This window comes from Podarcis filfolensis (genome assembly GCF_964270895.1).
Source record: "Podarcis filfolensis genome assembly, chromosome: Z".
NCBI classification, from domain to species: Eukaryota; Metazoa; Chordata; class Lepidosauria; order Squamata; family Lacertidae; genus Podarcis; species Podarcis filfolensis.
The window spans coordinates 20,148,387-20,163,673 of NC_139617.1; the positions used below are offsets into that span (position 1 = coordinate 20,148,387).

The 15,287-nt window shown below is 42.1% G+C and overlaps 1 protein-coding gene across 11 annotated transcripts in view; it reads right to left on the minus strand.

The window, feature by feature from the left end:
* The window catches only part of DACH2 (dachshund family transcription factor 2), a 333,515-nt gene that overhangs the window by 135,416 nt on the left and 182,812 nt on the right, over positions 1-15,287 (minus strand). For 7 of the 11 annotated variants that reach the window (XM_083595936.1, XM_083595938.1, XM_083595939.1 and 4 more), the window contains exons 2-3: positions 13,834-13,949; positions 2,241-2,312 (exon numbers count right to left, since the gene is read on the minus strand). In XM_083595936.1, the coding sequence (XP_083452062.1) occupies positions 2,241-2,312; positions 13,834-13,949 (188 nt within the window). The remainder of the gene's footprint in view (positions 1-2,240; positions 2,313-13,833; positions 13,950-15,287) is intronic. The other 4 variants (XM_083595941.1, XM_083595937.1, XM_083595940.1 and 1 more) reach the window with 1 other exon arrangement.

The window sequence follows — 15,287 nt, forward strand, 5'->3', positions numbered from 1 at the left end:
CACAAACCCCAAAACTAATAGTCCCCCTCCCTCAATTACTCTTTTATTACATAGTTTCAATTAGCAATTTCTCCCCCTTCATAAAGGTACAAATTGCTCTTTTCTTTTCTCTGGAGGAAATTACAAGATGATAGAAATACTAAAAAGAAATCAACCAAATGCTAGACTTAAGCTGAAAGCATACATTGTGCATGTTTGACAATTCCTGCACAGTGCACACATGAGATGTGTCCCTTGGCTATGGTTACACATAATATTCTACCCAAATCCACCCATTGCTCATTGCATTTAATATACACAACGCTTAAGAATTACAAACAATTCATGTTTTCGGTATGAGCATGGCCGTGCTTCCTTTGAAGTCGTTAGGAAATAGGTTGTGGTATTACTTAAAGCATTTATGCTGGAACATGCAGAAAATTTTTAGGTTACAGGTGCACAGATGACTTTGCCCAGATGCTACGTGGCCACATCTGGAACCTAAACAATAGATTTATTCTCAGTTTCTTTATAGTGCAAATCTCATGGGTCAGAAGGAAAGGTTGCATTCACAAGTAATAGTGCTACATGCCCTGTCAACATCTAGTCAAAGGATTCATGATCCCAAAGTGTGCTTCCTGAACAAGAAAAGTGCACGGGGGGTGGGGGTGGGCTTGGCTTCAGACCATGAACCCACCATTAGGCCTTGCACATTGTATGTGCATTCATTCCACTCTGAGGTTCTGTGGCTGCTAACACTACACGGATGGAACTATAGCACTAAGTGGGTTTCTCCAATTCAGTGCTGGGAGCAATTCTGAGCTTGGCTTAGAGATCTTACTGTGCTCAACGCTGCATGATGGTTGAAGACCCATGGCACACAAGTAATTTCTACATCAGCTGTTCCACTTCTTGAATTAAACATCTGCCTCCAAATCAGTGGCTGCCAATATGCTCAGCAAGTGGACGTAAATCAATATCGAAGTGCATGGAGAATGCTGTTCTAGAGCACACTGCAGCATACACACAGAGAGATTTTAATGCGCTTTCGGAGGCAGATGACTAAATATCTGGCTTCCTGGCCTAGTCAGTGGCATAATTCTCCCTTTCAGTTCAAGAGGTCCTATGTTCAATTCCCACATAAGTTGTTGAATAGAGGGTAAACGGAGCCATACCTTTTAGAAGCTGCGGCTCAGTGGCACAGCACATCCTTTTAAAAAGCCCCCGATTCTATCCCTGTCATCTATGAAGAGATGCTAGGAAATACTCAGGTCTATAATCCTGAACTGCTCTCAGTAGGGCACAGAGTAGACAACACTGACCTAGATGAACTAGTGGTATAAGGCAGCTTTCTACATTCAGAAGAACCATAGCTCAAAGGAAAAGCGCCTGTTTTTGATGCATGGGTCAGTCTCTATGTCTCAGTAGGGCTGCGAAAGACTCCAGTTTGAAACCTTGGAAAGCTACTGCCAGTCAACATATGCTGAGCTAGATGCATCAATGGCCTGACTTGATATAAGGCAGCTTACAATGGTTACGTCGCAGCTGGATCTATGGGGCCTCCTGCTCCTCTCTAGGAGTGCCTCAACCTTCCATTGCTTGCACCACTTGCTGGCTACTTGTGCCCTCCATATGTGTGAACCTACCTAAGTCAGTCCATGGCATTATACAGACATGACCCACCTGGATACTTAAGCTAGCTGCCATCACCAAATCTTCAGGTACATGCACAGCACCTAGAAAACCCTAGCCCAAGTAAGTCTAGCTCCTATTACACTCCACCTTAAGACTATGAATTCATATATATTTTGTAGCTTCAACAATACCAGCTTCACATCCCTCCTGTTGCTTTGCTTAACCTCCAGCCAGCTAAGAGGCTCTGGAGGAACTTGTTCACTATTTTGGGATATTCTAGTTGGTCGGTCAATATAAAGTTATTGCCCACCTATGGGTTTTGAAATTTCTCAGATGCACCAACACAGCTATGCTTAAACAAAAACAAAAACCCTCAGTAAGTTAATGATGTATTGTGTATAAGAAGTTTTTCTTTCCATTCACATCTTAACTGATTGCCAGGTCAGCTACACCAAAGCTTTAAATTCAAGTGGTTGCAAGTTAGAATAATTCAAGGGTATCAGACAGAAATCATATGCGTATGCAGGAATACAAACACACATGCTTTTTTACAAAATATATGTATGCAAAGTTATGTTCCGGGGGGGGGGATGTATGTGACACAAGATATAAATAGGAGTAAACACCTTGTATTTGAAGGGTCTTGAGCTCTGCAAACTTTATGTGGCTTTCATCAGGGAAAAACAAAGTTCTTATATCTGGAAAGAAAAACACTGTTAAAAGCCTTTACATAATATTGAATGGGAACACTGTCTTTTATGTCATTTTGTCCATATATACAGATAGAACAAGAAGAGGTGGGTATTTCAGATCTGGAAGGCCCTGCAGGAGGAACATTTGTTCATTCATAGATGACTAGAGAGCCTTCCCACCCATAAGGTATATGGTGGGACGTTCTAGCGCTGAGCTGAATTTCTCAGAATACTATTTGTTTTTTTCTTAGAAAGGTTCTGAGATTTTTCCTTTCTTCTACCACCACCCCTTTTAAAAAGTAAGGCCACTTTGCAGAGTTTTCCCTGAATATTTTCCAACATTTTTAGTATAAGTTGTCATTGCCCAGCACCACCACATTACCCTGGGGTGACACTACATTCTGGTGCAGGATGCAAAACGGCAGTCAGGTTGCCAACAAAGTTGCTGCTACTCCCACTTGCTGTGGGAAACAACCAAAATATACCATCAAAAAAGAGACAAAAGAAGTTATGCCACTGTCACTACTAATGGTGAGCCCTACCTCCAATGAATGGTTGGATAAGTTATCTGCCTGCTGAAGAACTTTGGCAAAACGTTCCTCCTCCATCAGCATGACTCTTCCCAGTTTCTCCAGCACAATAGCATAAGAAGAACCTACTGGATCAGACCAATGACTCGTCTAGTCCAGCACCCTGGTCTCACACTGGCCAACCAGATGCTTGTGGGAAACTCTTAAGCAGGACCTGAGCAAAAGAGCACTCTCCCCTGCTATGGCTTCTAACAAATGATACTCAGAAGCAATACTACCCCTGACCATGGAGGCACAGCTCAGCCATGGAGGTGCAGCTCAGCCAATGGCCCACCCATTGATGGCTTTGTCCTCCATTTCCACAGGTAGGGTGGAGAATTCTGGGAAGCCAGAATTCTTGCACACAGCTCTAGTAAGAACTCTTTGTGCCAAAGCCAATATACAGATTCAGAAATACCACCAGTATGTGGCCTTTGGAAGAGAATGTGGCCCCTGCTTAAATGTTTTGGCTTAAGAATGCCTACTCAGACACCCAAGTTACAGGTGTTTTATTTCTTTTTTTTTTAGCTAGTGTTGATTTTAATTTTCTTTTTAATAGTTTTAAATACCCAATTGAACTATTTTTTAACAGGTATTTTTAATGTTTTATTTTATATTGTGGTAAACAGCATAGAGCTTGCTGTTTTGCAATCATCCGGTATATAATTTTTTTTAAAATAAATATATGGCAACAGTTTGCTGCAGTTCCCACTTGTAAGCTGTTCTACTATTTAAGACCGGCTCTATACACTCAGTGCCCTGCAGTTGGCCACTTTGCCACTCCAGGCTGAAAAAGCATAGCTGGAACGTAAGACTTTGATACCCTATTAATGTTATTCTACTGAGAGTGGCTCTGAGCAGTAAGTACATATTGTTTATAGATCCCATTTGAATACTGTATTCCAACTGCATAATTTGAGGTTTGCTAGAGGAGAATCTGGAATTGCTGACACTCACAGATCCAGACCCCTTCTCCTGAATGACACCGCCTAACAGCAGCTCCTACTGTTCCAGAAAACCTCTGGCTGGCCTATGTCTGCTTGTTGCATGAGGTAGGAACACTGTAAAATTTCAATGATGTCTTTAAATTTGAATGGTTTCAAGCTGTTGTAAACTCCTGAAGCAATCAAAAATAATCTGTCATGGGACTGCTGGGTATGTGTACACTGCGCCATGGCCTGATCTGATGTTAGATTTATTGGAGGGTAAATTATGTCATTTATGCATCAACTCACAGGAGGAAATGGGGAGGGGGAGCAGTCCCTATGCAGTTAATTTAATAATAGAGTGGAAAGCCACGATTACTGTTTCAGGTACACCCGCTATTTCAGAGCAATGGCTGGCCCACGTCAAGAACAGCAACCTTTGCTTCTCAGAGCCATGGGATTAACAAGTGTTTAGTGGAAGTGGGGGGCTTTGAGAGATGCGTCCACAAGTGGTTGAACCAGGAGCAGAGGCCTCTTCCACTGGGTTCTATTGTGCAGCAGCTGAAACCTATCATCCTCCTTTTTTCACCTTTCTGAAACTTTCCTCTATCCTCAATGTGGTGTCTTCCAGATGTTGTTGGATTCCTACCCCCATCATCCTTCATCAGAAACTGTCAGGGTGAGCTTGTGTCAAGCTGGGGTAAGAGGACAAGGCTGTGCCAAGTCTAAACTTGAAGTATGTTAATGGGTCACAGAGTATCACATGACCTATGAATATCTTTGGTTAAGATATTTCTTTGCTGGTCTGGTTGGTTTCTCTGCAGTTACCTCCCTTGGCTTGCTGAAACTCCCTTAAATCCTAGGCTTAGGATCCACTGCAAGATGCCTGATTCCTTTCCCTCCCCTGACTACATCACTATGAACATTACAGGCATGAGGACAAGTCCTTAAAAGCCCACCATTAATAGCAGAAAGGTTCTTCAAAGTGAGAACTGCCTCCCTCCACCAGCAGCCTTTCAACCTGGCCACATCAGAGGGGCAGCTGAGACAGCAAGGCTTGCTCTAGTAGCATGGCATTCGGCTTCCCCTCTCCACCTGGTTACAAGTGAAATAGCAGCACCTAGAGTATATGTTTAGCTGGGACCAGCGGCTGTTTTGCTCCCACCCTCCCAGAACTGCCACCCACAGCAGCTATTCCACTTGTGTGAAGAACTATTGAGATGATTACATCATGGACAAAGAAGAGACAGTGAGCCCCCTCCATTGGCCTGGGTGTGACATGACCAACTGCCATTGGACTCCTCACCTATTCACGTGGGCTGTCACCACAATGATGCATCATTCTTTAGGTACTGAGACTTCACTTTGTTCCTTTTTCCTCATAATCGTTCCACTCATTTATTTATTTTCCTTTTCGATTCCCATCTATGAGATAGCATGCCATTAATTTAAACGGCAAGCTGCTTTGAGTTCACTGACTAGAAAGCACTATACAGATGCCGGCAACTGAATAAGGCTGGCGATCCTAACCCCACTTACCTGGGAGTAAGCCTCACTGAATTCAATCGGACTTACTTCTGAGTAGGCATTGTTAGAATTGAGCTGTGTATAAATAAAATATGAGTTGTCGTATACCCCCTCTCGGAATTATACCATTTTCACCCCTTATCTCCTCTCTTTGTTTTTTAGCCTTTTGCAAATAAAATAAAATAAAGCCCTAAGATGAACCAAACCCAAAACAAACCGCTGAAATTCTGTTCTCCCTATTTAGGTCATCCCTAGATTGGACACTCACTAAATTGGCAGCGACAGGCCCTCTGATATTTCAGTACAGCTTCCAGAGAAGACTGTACATCTGAAGTGACTCCTGGGGGGTGATGAATTCATATTTGCTAAACAGATTAGCTGAAATAAGCATAATAAATGAAAGTGGGTTTGTTTTGTTTTTAAAGAAAAGAAAGAAAACAATTTCACACTAAAATGCAGGCTTGACTTATAGGAAGTGGCAGCTTCAATGGCCCAAGGCCTAAGATTGGTTTTGCCACTTGATAATTTGACTGATTCACTTGAGTAGCCAGAAGAGGACATTTTCTGCCTGATTTCAGCATAATCGAGTCACCTGCTCCATGATTGCCGAGGCCAAGTCAATTGCACTCGGCTGAGCACTGAGGGTGTGTGATGCATTGCAAAAAAGGAACCTTTGCTGCATATGTGTGCAGAACTATTGAGATGTAAATGATAGTGGAACACAGCCCATTCCCGCATATTAGAAACAGCTTTTTTACCCCTATATGAACCTTCTCTCTGGAAGACAGTTACTGCATTTTGCTCTCTTAAGGTTGGTTTAGATGGTCACAGCCTGGAGGAACTGAACTAGAGGGGATCGATCGCAGCTGTAGCCCGAGTCAGACCATTGGCCCATCTAGCTCAGTACTGTCTGCACTGGCTGGCAGCAGCTCTCCAGGATATGAGTCAGGATTGGAGACTCTTCCAACCCAACCTGAGGATATTGGAGACTTCCTGCGTGCAAGACAGGAAGTCTACCACTAAACTATGGCCCTTCCTCATCTGGACTAGCTGCTTGCTCCAACAGACCACTTCTCAATAATATTCTAAAGATTATTTCATAAAAATAAGGAAAATGGTGACAAGAGAAAGAAGTTGCCCATTTAGTAAGGGGCTCAGAACAGATCCCTTCAACTTATACAAGAAATCTGGTAAGAAGGGTGGGAAAGAAGGCTGGATAGAATGGGTAACTCTGCAAGTACTCTGCCTCCTTTATATTACTTTATGGGTGGTTGTTGTTTTGTTTTTATAAGGACCAGCAATTATCTTTCTGGCACTTATTTGAAGAGGCTGAGGTGGAGAAGACACAGCTAGATCCAACAAGACCCAATTTAAGAGTCAGATTGTTTAGCTACAGCTGAGAATCTGTTGGTGCTCATATGCTACTATGTGATAATGATTTAATTTTAGTAATGTATGAAAAACCTTTTGTTTAGACAAAACACTGTTAATGGTTTATGTGTTTAGATTACTTGTCAGTGCCACTGCCTTTGCCGTGAGTCCCTTCGGAAACAGTAATAACCATTGGCATATAAAAGAACATTAAGAATCATATCAAAAATAGTTATATAAGCACAACCTGAAACTATGTGTGCTATCATGCGAATTGCACAGTTGAAGAAAGGCAGGTTATTTATGGAAGTTTTTAATGTCTGATGTTTTATCACCTTTTTATTATTATTATCATTAATTCTGTTGTGAGCTGCCCAGAGTAGCTGGGGAAACCCAGCCAGATGGGCAGGGTATAAAGAATAAACTATTATTATTATTATTATTATTATTATTATTATTATTATTATTATTATTTTATTATTATTCATTGAGACTATTTAACCATGAAAATAATGAGCAACAGGCCATAGATTTAACACTGCCAGAGGTGGCCAATGATGTACAGTGGTACCTTGGGTTACATACGCTTCAGGTTACATATGCTTCAGGTTACACACTCCGCTAACCCAGAAATAGTGCTTCAGGTTAAGAACTTTGCTTCAGGATATGAACAGAAATCGGGCTCCGGCAGCGCGGTGGCAGCAGGAGACCCCATTAGCTAAAGTGGTGCTTCAGGTTAAGAACAGTTTCAGGTTAAGAACAGACCTCCGGAACAAATTAAGTACTTAACCCGAGGTACCACTGTACATCTCTTGCTCGCTCTCAACAGGTCTTCAGCATTTTATGGCAACTGAGCAGCTTTGGTCCTCACTGGGCTGTCTGGGCTTCCCTATTCCTACAAATCTTGGGGTTCCTCCAAACCTGATGATATCTCCCTCTTATGAATGATGACATTTTGGCTTCATAGGCATCCATACATGGCTTATTATTGATGTATATCACTCTCTGCTTTTGAGGGTAGTAGTCAGTATGAGAAAAGAGGCTTACTCAAAACTATTTTTCTGTTTTCCATCTTTATCTGAAAAGCCCACCTAATCAAGCCTTGAATTACATAACCACACATTAAAGCACTGTCTCCATGCTTTGACAAATCATCCTCTGGTAAAAACAACAACACCAAAGGTTTAAGCCACCTCAAATTGATTCAGCATTGTTTCAGTCTATTTTCTATTTGACATAGGTTCCTGAATGATTTAGCCATATTTTTTCAGAATCAAAGTCCACGATCTGGCAAACCTAATCTGTTAATAAAATGAAAAGGTGACCTTGCCTAATTTAATAAGGCAGCGCAAAAATACTCTTTCAACATGCGAAAGAATTCCAGAAAGGTTATCGTCTAGTTCTTTCAGAAGAGGTTGTTCTCTCTTTCCTAGTCTGTTTCTCTGAGCTGTATTTTCGTAATTGTTAATTCATTAAAAATTTTAAAACCCTGTTTGCAATATAATATTTTGATAACAGCTTTTATTTATGTGACTGATATTAATAGGCACATATTACAACCTGCATCTTATTTTTGTGCCCAGTGCTGCCCTTGTGCCTTGCAAGGCACAGAGACTAAGGAGGAGGACGCTGACAGCCAGTCAGCCAATGGACTGGTTGCAAATAAGAAGGCAGGCAGGAGGGGACTGGTTGAGGGAGGCTGATGTTGTTGGGACAGTGCCCCATTTCCTCTAATGGGCCAACCTCCACTACATATGAGGAGGTGTGTTCACAGAAGGCAAAAGTGGCTATAACATGGAAATGTAGAAAACTAAGGGAACCTACAAGTAGATTAGGAGTCCTGCAAGGTATGGGAGATCTTAGGTCTCTCTATTTGGCTCTCAGGACCCTCTCCATGCCAAACACCCCTTACCAGTCACACCCCATCTCCCCAGAGAACATCTCCCAATGCCCTCTTTTGCACCTTCCCTTGAATGTTTTTGCCTAGCTGGTATGCGTTCATGAATTCTGATAATCCTTCTTGCTTGCCTGTATGAAGGATGGAGAAGGGCATGTGAGTACCTCTAGAAACTAGCCTACTGTAGAAAGGTTAATTGCTCTGTTATTTGCTCTCTCCACTTTTTCCTCTGCCTCTGCCTACCACAGGCATGTGGCCCCCAGAAGGTTACCTAGAAGAGAATGTGGCCCTTGGACTGAAAATGGCCTCCAATTCTTGCTCTGGGGTCTCTAAAATCCTATCCCATGAACAAGATTTCAGAGTCATTTCTAATACCAGTGGTACCTCGAGTTACAAATGCCTCAGGTTACAAACTCCGCTAACCTGGAAGAGTTACCTCGAGTTGAGAACTTTGCCCCAGGATGAGAATGGAAATCGTGTGCCAGCAGCACAGCTGCAGCAAGAGGCCCCATTAGCGAAAGCATGCCTCTAGTTAAGAACAGTTTCAGGTTAAGAACGGACCTCCAGAATGAATTAAGTTCGTAACTAGAGGTACCACTGTATGCACAAAAATCTGGATGATGCAAAACCCACCACCCATTCAAAAAAAAAAACCCCACCACCTCCATCTTTTGGTTACTTAAGTCTGACTGAGAAAATGAATAGCTCTGATACAAACTGCAGATCCCCGCACAATTCATAAATACGTGGAATAATTATTTCCCGGGGAAGTAGTATCTAATTTATTGCATTTTTATGGAGTGTTAGACTAACTTCTTATTTGTGGCCTGTCAAAATAGCAGCAAATTATGGCAAACATAACATTAAATGCTATGCTGTAAAGCAAATATTTATCTAATTTGGGATTCTGTACATCTTAAAAAGCATGATGGCTTGCTTTTCTTATGTCAAAAGCAAATAAACGCCTACTTTGTTCCTCTCAATTGTATGGACTAAAGGGGGTATCACTATCAGTCAAGTTACTCTAAGAGCTGCCATTACCACTTAACATTTTTTATGATAAAACATGACTCTCTTTTAGCTTCTAGTCTAGATACCAAGGCAATCCTTGAGCCCACATCCCAATGCAATAACAGACCACAAACTAGCAGCAGTGCTACTGCCTTGGAAATACAATAAATAAAAAAATGAGCAAACTATAACTTCCACATCTCCTTCCATAATATGGAACACTACTATTACAATTGTCATGCTTTCAAAATGAATTTTAATATCACCCTGTCTTAAGTGCACCAGTCCCCATAAATCTAATGCCAAGTGTCAACCAAGTCTTTGAGGCAGTGGTTGCTCTGGGACACAGAAGCTATGGGGAACATTACTGTTTTTCTTTGTCCTTTAGGTATTTCTCTGACTCTGGGGTATCTTACTGCAGAGAAAGCTGATGATCTGTCAAAGCCCTGGTTTTGCTAAGCAGTTGACATGATTCCAAAGCATTCACTCCAACACTGTATTCTGGGGAGCTTGAGGCTCTGAAAAATGCTGGACAGAGACTCTAGCACAACTTGTACATGTCTTGCTCAGAAGCCAACCAAACACTGGTTAGCGTGCATAATCATACCTGCCATGAGGCAATGCGGGCTGCAAAGAATGATTATTTCACAGCTTGCATTGCATCCTCTAGTAGTCAGCCAGAAGAGTTATTTTAGATGGGCTGGAGGTTACTGCCTCCCACCGTAGGGAAGCAGCCTACAGAGCTGTGTCCAAGTGGCTATATACTTTGAGGATAAAGCTGCTTGATTTCGGGTGACCTTGACTCTGCGGTTGTAGTTCCAAACAAAGCATGCAGTGCCATAGTTTGCGATGTGTTGTGGGATCGGTTTCAGCTTATGCAATCAGCCTCCCCGCTACCTACCACCATGCAGGTAACATCATGGATGACATGGGTTCTTAAGCAGTAGCAGCAGCAGCAACCACTATGACAAGCTATTCAGTAATTACATTAAAAGTAAAAACAGCAGCAACAATCACCTCAAGGATTAGGAGTTTTGCAATAAATATGTTAAAAAGAACAAATCCACAGGCTTGATGTTTAAAGAAAAGAACAAAATGTTTAAGGAAGGTGGGACAGGAGAGGGTGAGAGAGAGAGAAAGAAAGAGACAGAAGTATTGAGAGAAAAGAGATATTTTAAAACTTGGGAGAAAGGCAGTATTTTCAGGTGCAGCAGTACAATCAACATACCTTGTGAATTCCCTTAACTCACAGCCCCACAGATCAAAAATTTGCCCACTCCAATTTAGCTTCAGTTGATTAATTTAACTATTACAGCTTGCAGACCTAGATACTATTCTTGAACAACTTTGTTATCAGAGGAAAGTTTAAAACTAAAAATAATCAGATCTTCCTATGATCCCTGCAAGGCATCACTCATGAGCGTGCGATCTGTATAAAATACTTCTCATTTTGGATTAGTTTGAGGGCACACCAGATGGAACACAGGGTACTGTGGGATCTGCCATTTATCACAGTGACAGTGCGTAGGAAGCAACGATCCTCTCACCACAGGGGGAAAGGCAGGACTGCAAATGTAGAGAGCAGGAATCAAAAGATGGACTTTGTGGAGTTTGGCAACATTTGTGCTGCTCATTAACTTAATCATATTAATTTATTAGCCACAAACATCAAAGTAATTCGTAGCAGAATTTTTGTCACCGAGAACAAGTCTCCGCAGAGACAGTGGGTGAAACAGTCGTTTTAAAGGAGTACAGTTTGCTTCACATTTTGTATCATATAGATGGCTAAAATGCTATGTCTCGTCTGCCACATGAAGCTCCTGCTTTTAATCGTCTCCACTTTGGGGCACGTATCATATGTTTGGGGATACTGACCAAATCCTGCCTCCCTGATGCACACACTTAGATGTTTAAAGGTGAGCATGCATACGATGCCCATGTTTCATGCATTTGTTGCAATAAACATCAGCATTAACACTAGTGTCTCCCATAGCTGTGTGTCTGTGTCTGTCTCTGTGTGTGTGTTCCTGCACCTTTAATTAGCAGCCAGCTATGGGGTAATTTAAAGCAGTCATTACATGGCAGTTGTGAAATATCTTTGTCAACCAGTCCCGATTTCTGCCCTTTTAATAAATGCATATTGGAAGTGATTTTGCATTTCTTTCACATCTGCCAATGTTCCCAGCTTGTAAGGAGAATGGTCAAACTGAGTCAGTCCAATTCTTCCAATAGTTCAGCATTCTGTCTACAGGCACTAGCCAGATCACTCAGTAGGGGTGGGATCTCTAATCAGGGCAAAATGGTGGTATCCCATTTCTCTTTCAAGCTTTACTTAAGTCCAAACATACCAATCATCACAAGATCCTGGACTATATGACTTCATACTACATCCAGGGGGCGGGGTTGTTGTATGTTGGAATGGCACACAAACCTACCACAACTCCCTGCAGACAAAAACCTGAGATCTTCAAACATCAATCTAAACTACTCAGGGAGAGTTTGACCAAACGGTAACTTCCAGTAAAAGTTGAGATGGATATGCATTTGTACAAAACTCGAAGTCTGAAGAAGACTTTTGGGGTGCCCAAAAGCAGGCTCACAACATTTCACGACATTTTATCTGAGTCACAATAATGGCACTGGTATACATTTTGGTATTAGGTCCTTTGCTTTGCCTTCAAACAACACCGTACATTACAACTGTGGGAAACCCCTGAGCTGCACTGAAGTTTCTCTCACAGAGCTAGTGTTTCCAGAGTGGTTAAAAAAGAACCAATCCCTTTGGGAATTGTAGCTCTCTGAGGGGAATAGGGGACTCCTGACAACTCTCAGCACCCGTAGCAAACAACAGTTCTTAGGATTCTTTGCGGGGAAGTCACAACTGCTTGAAGTGGTATGATGCTGTTTTGAACACAAAGTACATAATGGGTGCTGAGGTATCTCCTAATATTCAAATGAAATCTACCATCCTGTAGATGCAGGCATGCCCTCTGCGGCAACAAAGAACAAGTCTTTGCCCTCTTGTACATGATACCCAGTGGTGGGGAACCCCCAGACCAGGACCTAATTAATTAGCGGCCAGCTAATGGAAGGGCATTTTGGCTAAGCCCTGCTGGCCTGTCCCCTACCTGATGTCAGCTGATCACTGGATCTTACAGTGCCCTGTGCATCGTGCCCTACAAGCACCAATAACCAGCTGACTGTCAGGCCTTGTGAAGCACTGCATGCACAGCACACTGCAAGACCCAATCGAATGATCAGCCGTTTGTCGGGGCTTTCCAGGCAATGTGCTTGCCTTCATAGTTTGATTTCAAACCAGGACAGCAAAAATGGGTTGCCTGTCATTGTAGAAAACGGGTCAAACTTAGCCCATGGCTGGATCCTGTTACCCACCTCTGTGATAGCTCTCCTAGCACTGCCTACCCAGATGTTCAAAGGCATTATGTACACATGTGTATGATCTCTACATCTTGCATGGTCTGCCACAGGAAACATTACTGGTGTTACCCACAGCTATCACCATGCATGAAGGTCCTCTTTGATCATGGTTGCAGCACCGGATTAACCCTGTGGCAGTCAAAATCTTTCTCCCCTCCCCCCCTTGCAAATTATCTCCTAGTACTCACAAATATTCTATTAGAATCCGAAGTTGGCAAGAACTTGGAACACACCAACTCACAGAAAGCTTAGTTTCTGGAGGTTTCTCGTGTACACGCTCAAGTGGGATAGCCTTTGAACTAAGAAAGCTTGATAGTAATTTTATTTCAAGACCAAACCAATATTATTTAAAAGGCCGGTGCCTACTCTGCCTATTTGGTAATCCAGCACTGGACGGTTGGTTTCCATGTGTTTCGACAGAGCAGGAGAAAGAATAATTTCGCCCACCCCACTACATTTAAGAGAAGGTATTCATGTAGCCTATGAGGCCATTTGAAGATCAGCATCCTACTCTTGCCTCCGCCCGTATCATATAGCCAAGTATCTAATGGCACTTTCCCTTTAAGGAAATTACGATTAATGAAGAACTAAATCGCAAATCCATTAGGTTTTAGTCAGCACAGCAACACCACACGGGGTTTTTCATGAATGCTCAAAAAATCCAATAGCGTAACCTCTGGTAAAGCTTGAAAAGCCCTGAAGGACAAGGCAGTTAGATCAATATTAGTTTATTTCAACTGCTGTGCAGTACGGAGAGACAGAGCCAATCATCCAATGGATTTTATTACCTGTTGGGGAGATAAGTCCTGGTGATAAGAGGCCTGGTACTCCGTGGGGCAGTAGGCGCGTGTTCTCTTGTATTGCAACCCCCAGAGAGCGCTTGGGGGGTCTTCCTGGTCGTGAACTGTTGAAACAAAAGTGAAAATGAACTTTTCAGAGCTCTTTTGTCAAAAGGATTTGCATAGTAATGCACTTTGCATTGATTTTTTAAGGTCCTGAATAGCATAGAGGCCTTGGCTGTATTCAAAACCAGCTCCTACAGCCTTAACTCTTTCGGTCCCCAATTCTGCCAGTGGCCCTTAAACAAGTGTTGGGGGTGATCTGCTTTTCTTAACTTTGACATACCCTCCAACATTTCTCCAATGAAAACAGGGAAATTCTATTCCATAATAATAATTTTACTATTTACTATTTACTATTTACTATTTACTATCTGACTGAGTTGCCGCAGCCACTCTGGACACACAGCACAGCTTCCAACATATATAAAACATTAATCTTTTTTTTTTTTTAAACTTCCCTATACAGGGCTGCCTTCAGATGGCTTGGGGGGGGTCAGATAACTCTATACCCCGCAAACATTTCTCCGATGAAAATGGGGACATCCTACCATACCGTTCAACATTTTCCCAGAGAAAATACGTACATTCCAGAATCAAATCAGAAACTGGGACAGCTTCTGTAAATCTGGGACTGTCCCTGGAAAATGGGGACACTTGGATGGTCTGCACGGGGGATAGGGGTTAGGAATGTGGCATTCCATTTCAGAGAGCAAATATTCAACTTTACTAGATGACCCAGTGTTCTAATCTCATCTACCTACAAGATTTTGATTTCACTCTTTTTTCAAAAGGTTTAGGGCGGTATGTGGCTCCTCTGATTCACCCTCATAAGAACCCTCTGAGGAAGGATGGGCTGCTAAGCTGAATGAGGATTTGACAGGTGAGAGCAGGATTCAGACCCCCATTTAGCCACAAAATTTACAGTGTGTGACCTTGAGACAGTTGCTACCTCTCAGCCCAACCTTCCCCAGGCAATGAGGAGCAAAGCAACGAAATCTCGTCACCACATTGCACCAGCTCTCATGATTAAACATGATAACCATGGTTCTTCAATACCTTTGGTGAGAAAAGGGATTTTCGTAGTCATGCACCCTTGTTTCAGGATGTGACTGGATGGCATTCTAGATTCTGATCCATGTCATTATTAATTTAATTGCTAGCCAACTTTTAATTTAATTGCAACCCAGCCATTATTGATTTAATTGCTAGCTTTATTCCAAAATATCCCAGGGGTGGTTTACAACACATTCAAACAGAACACAATGATCACAATCCATTAATAAACTAAAAACAAAAACAAACAAACCAAACAAACCTCACAAGCAAAAATATTTCAATTATCAAAACATTCAGTACAACAGAACAAGTTAAATACAGCAATCAGTAAAATATTAATTGTT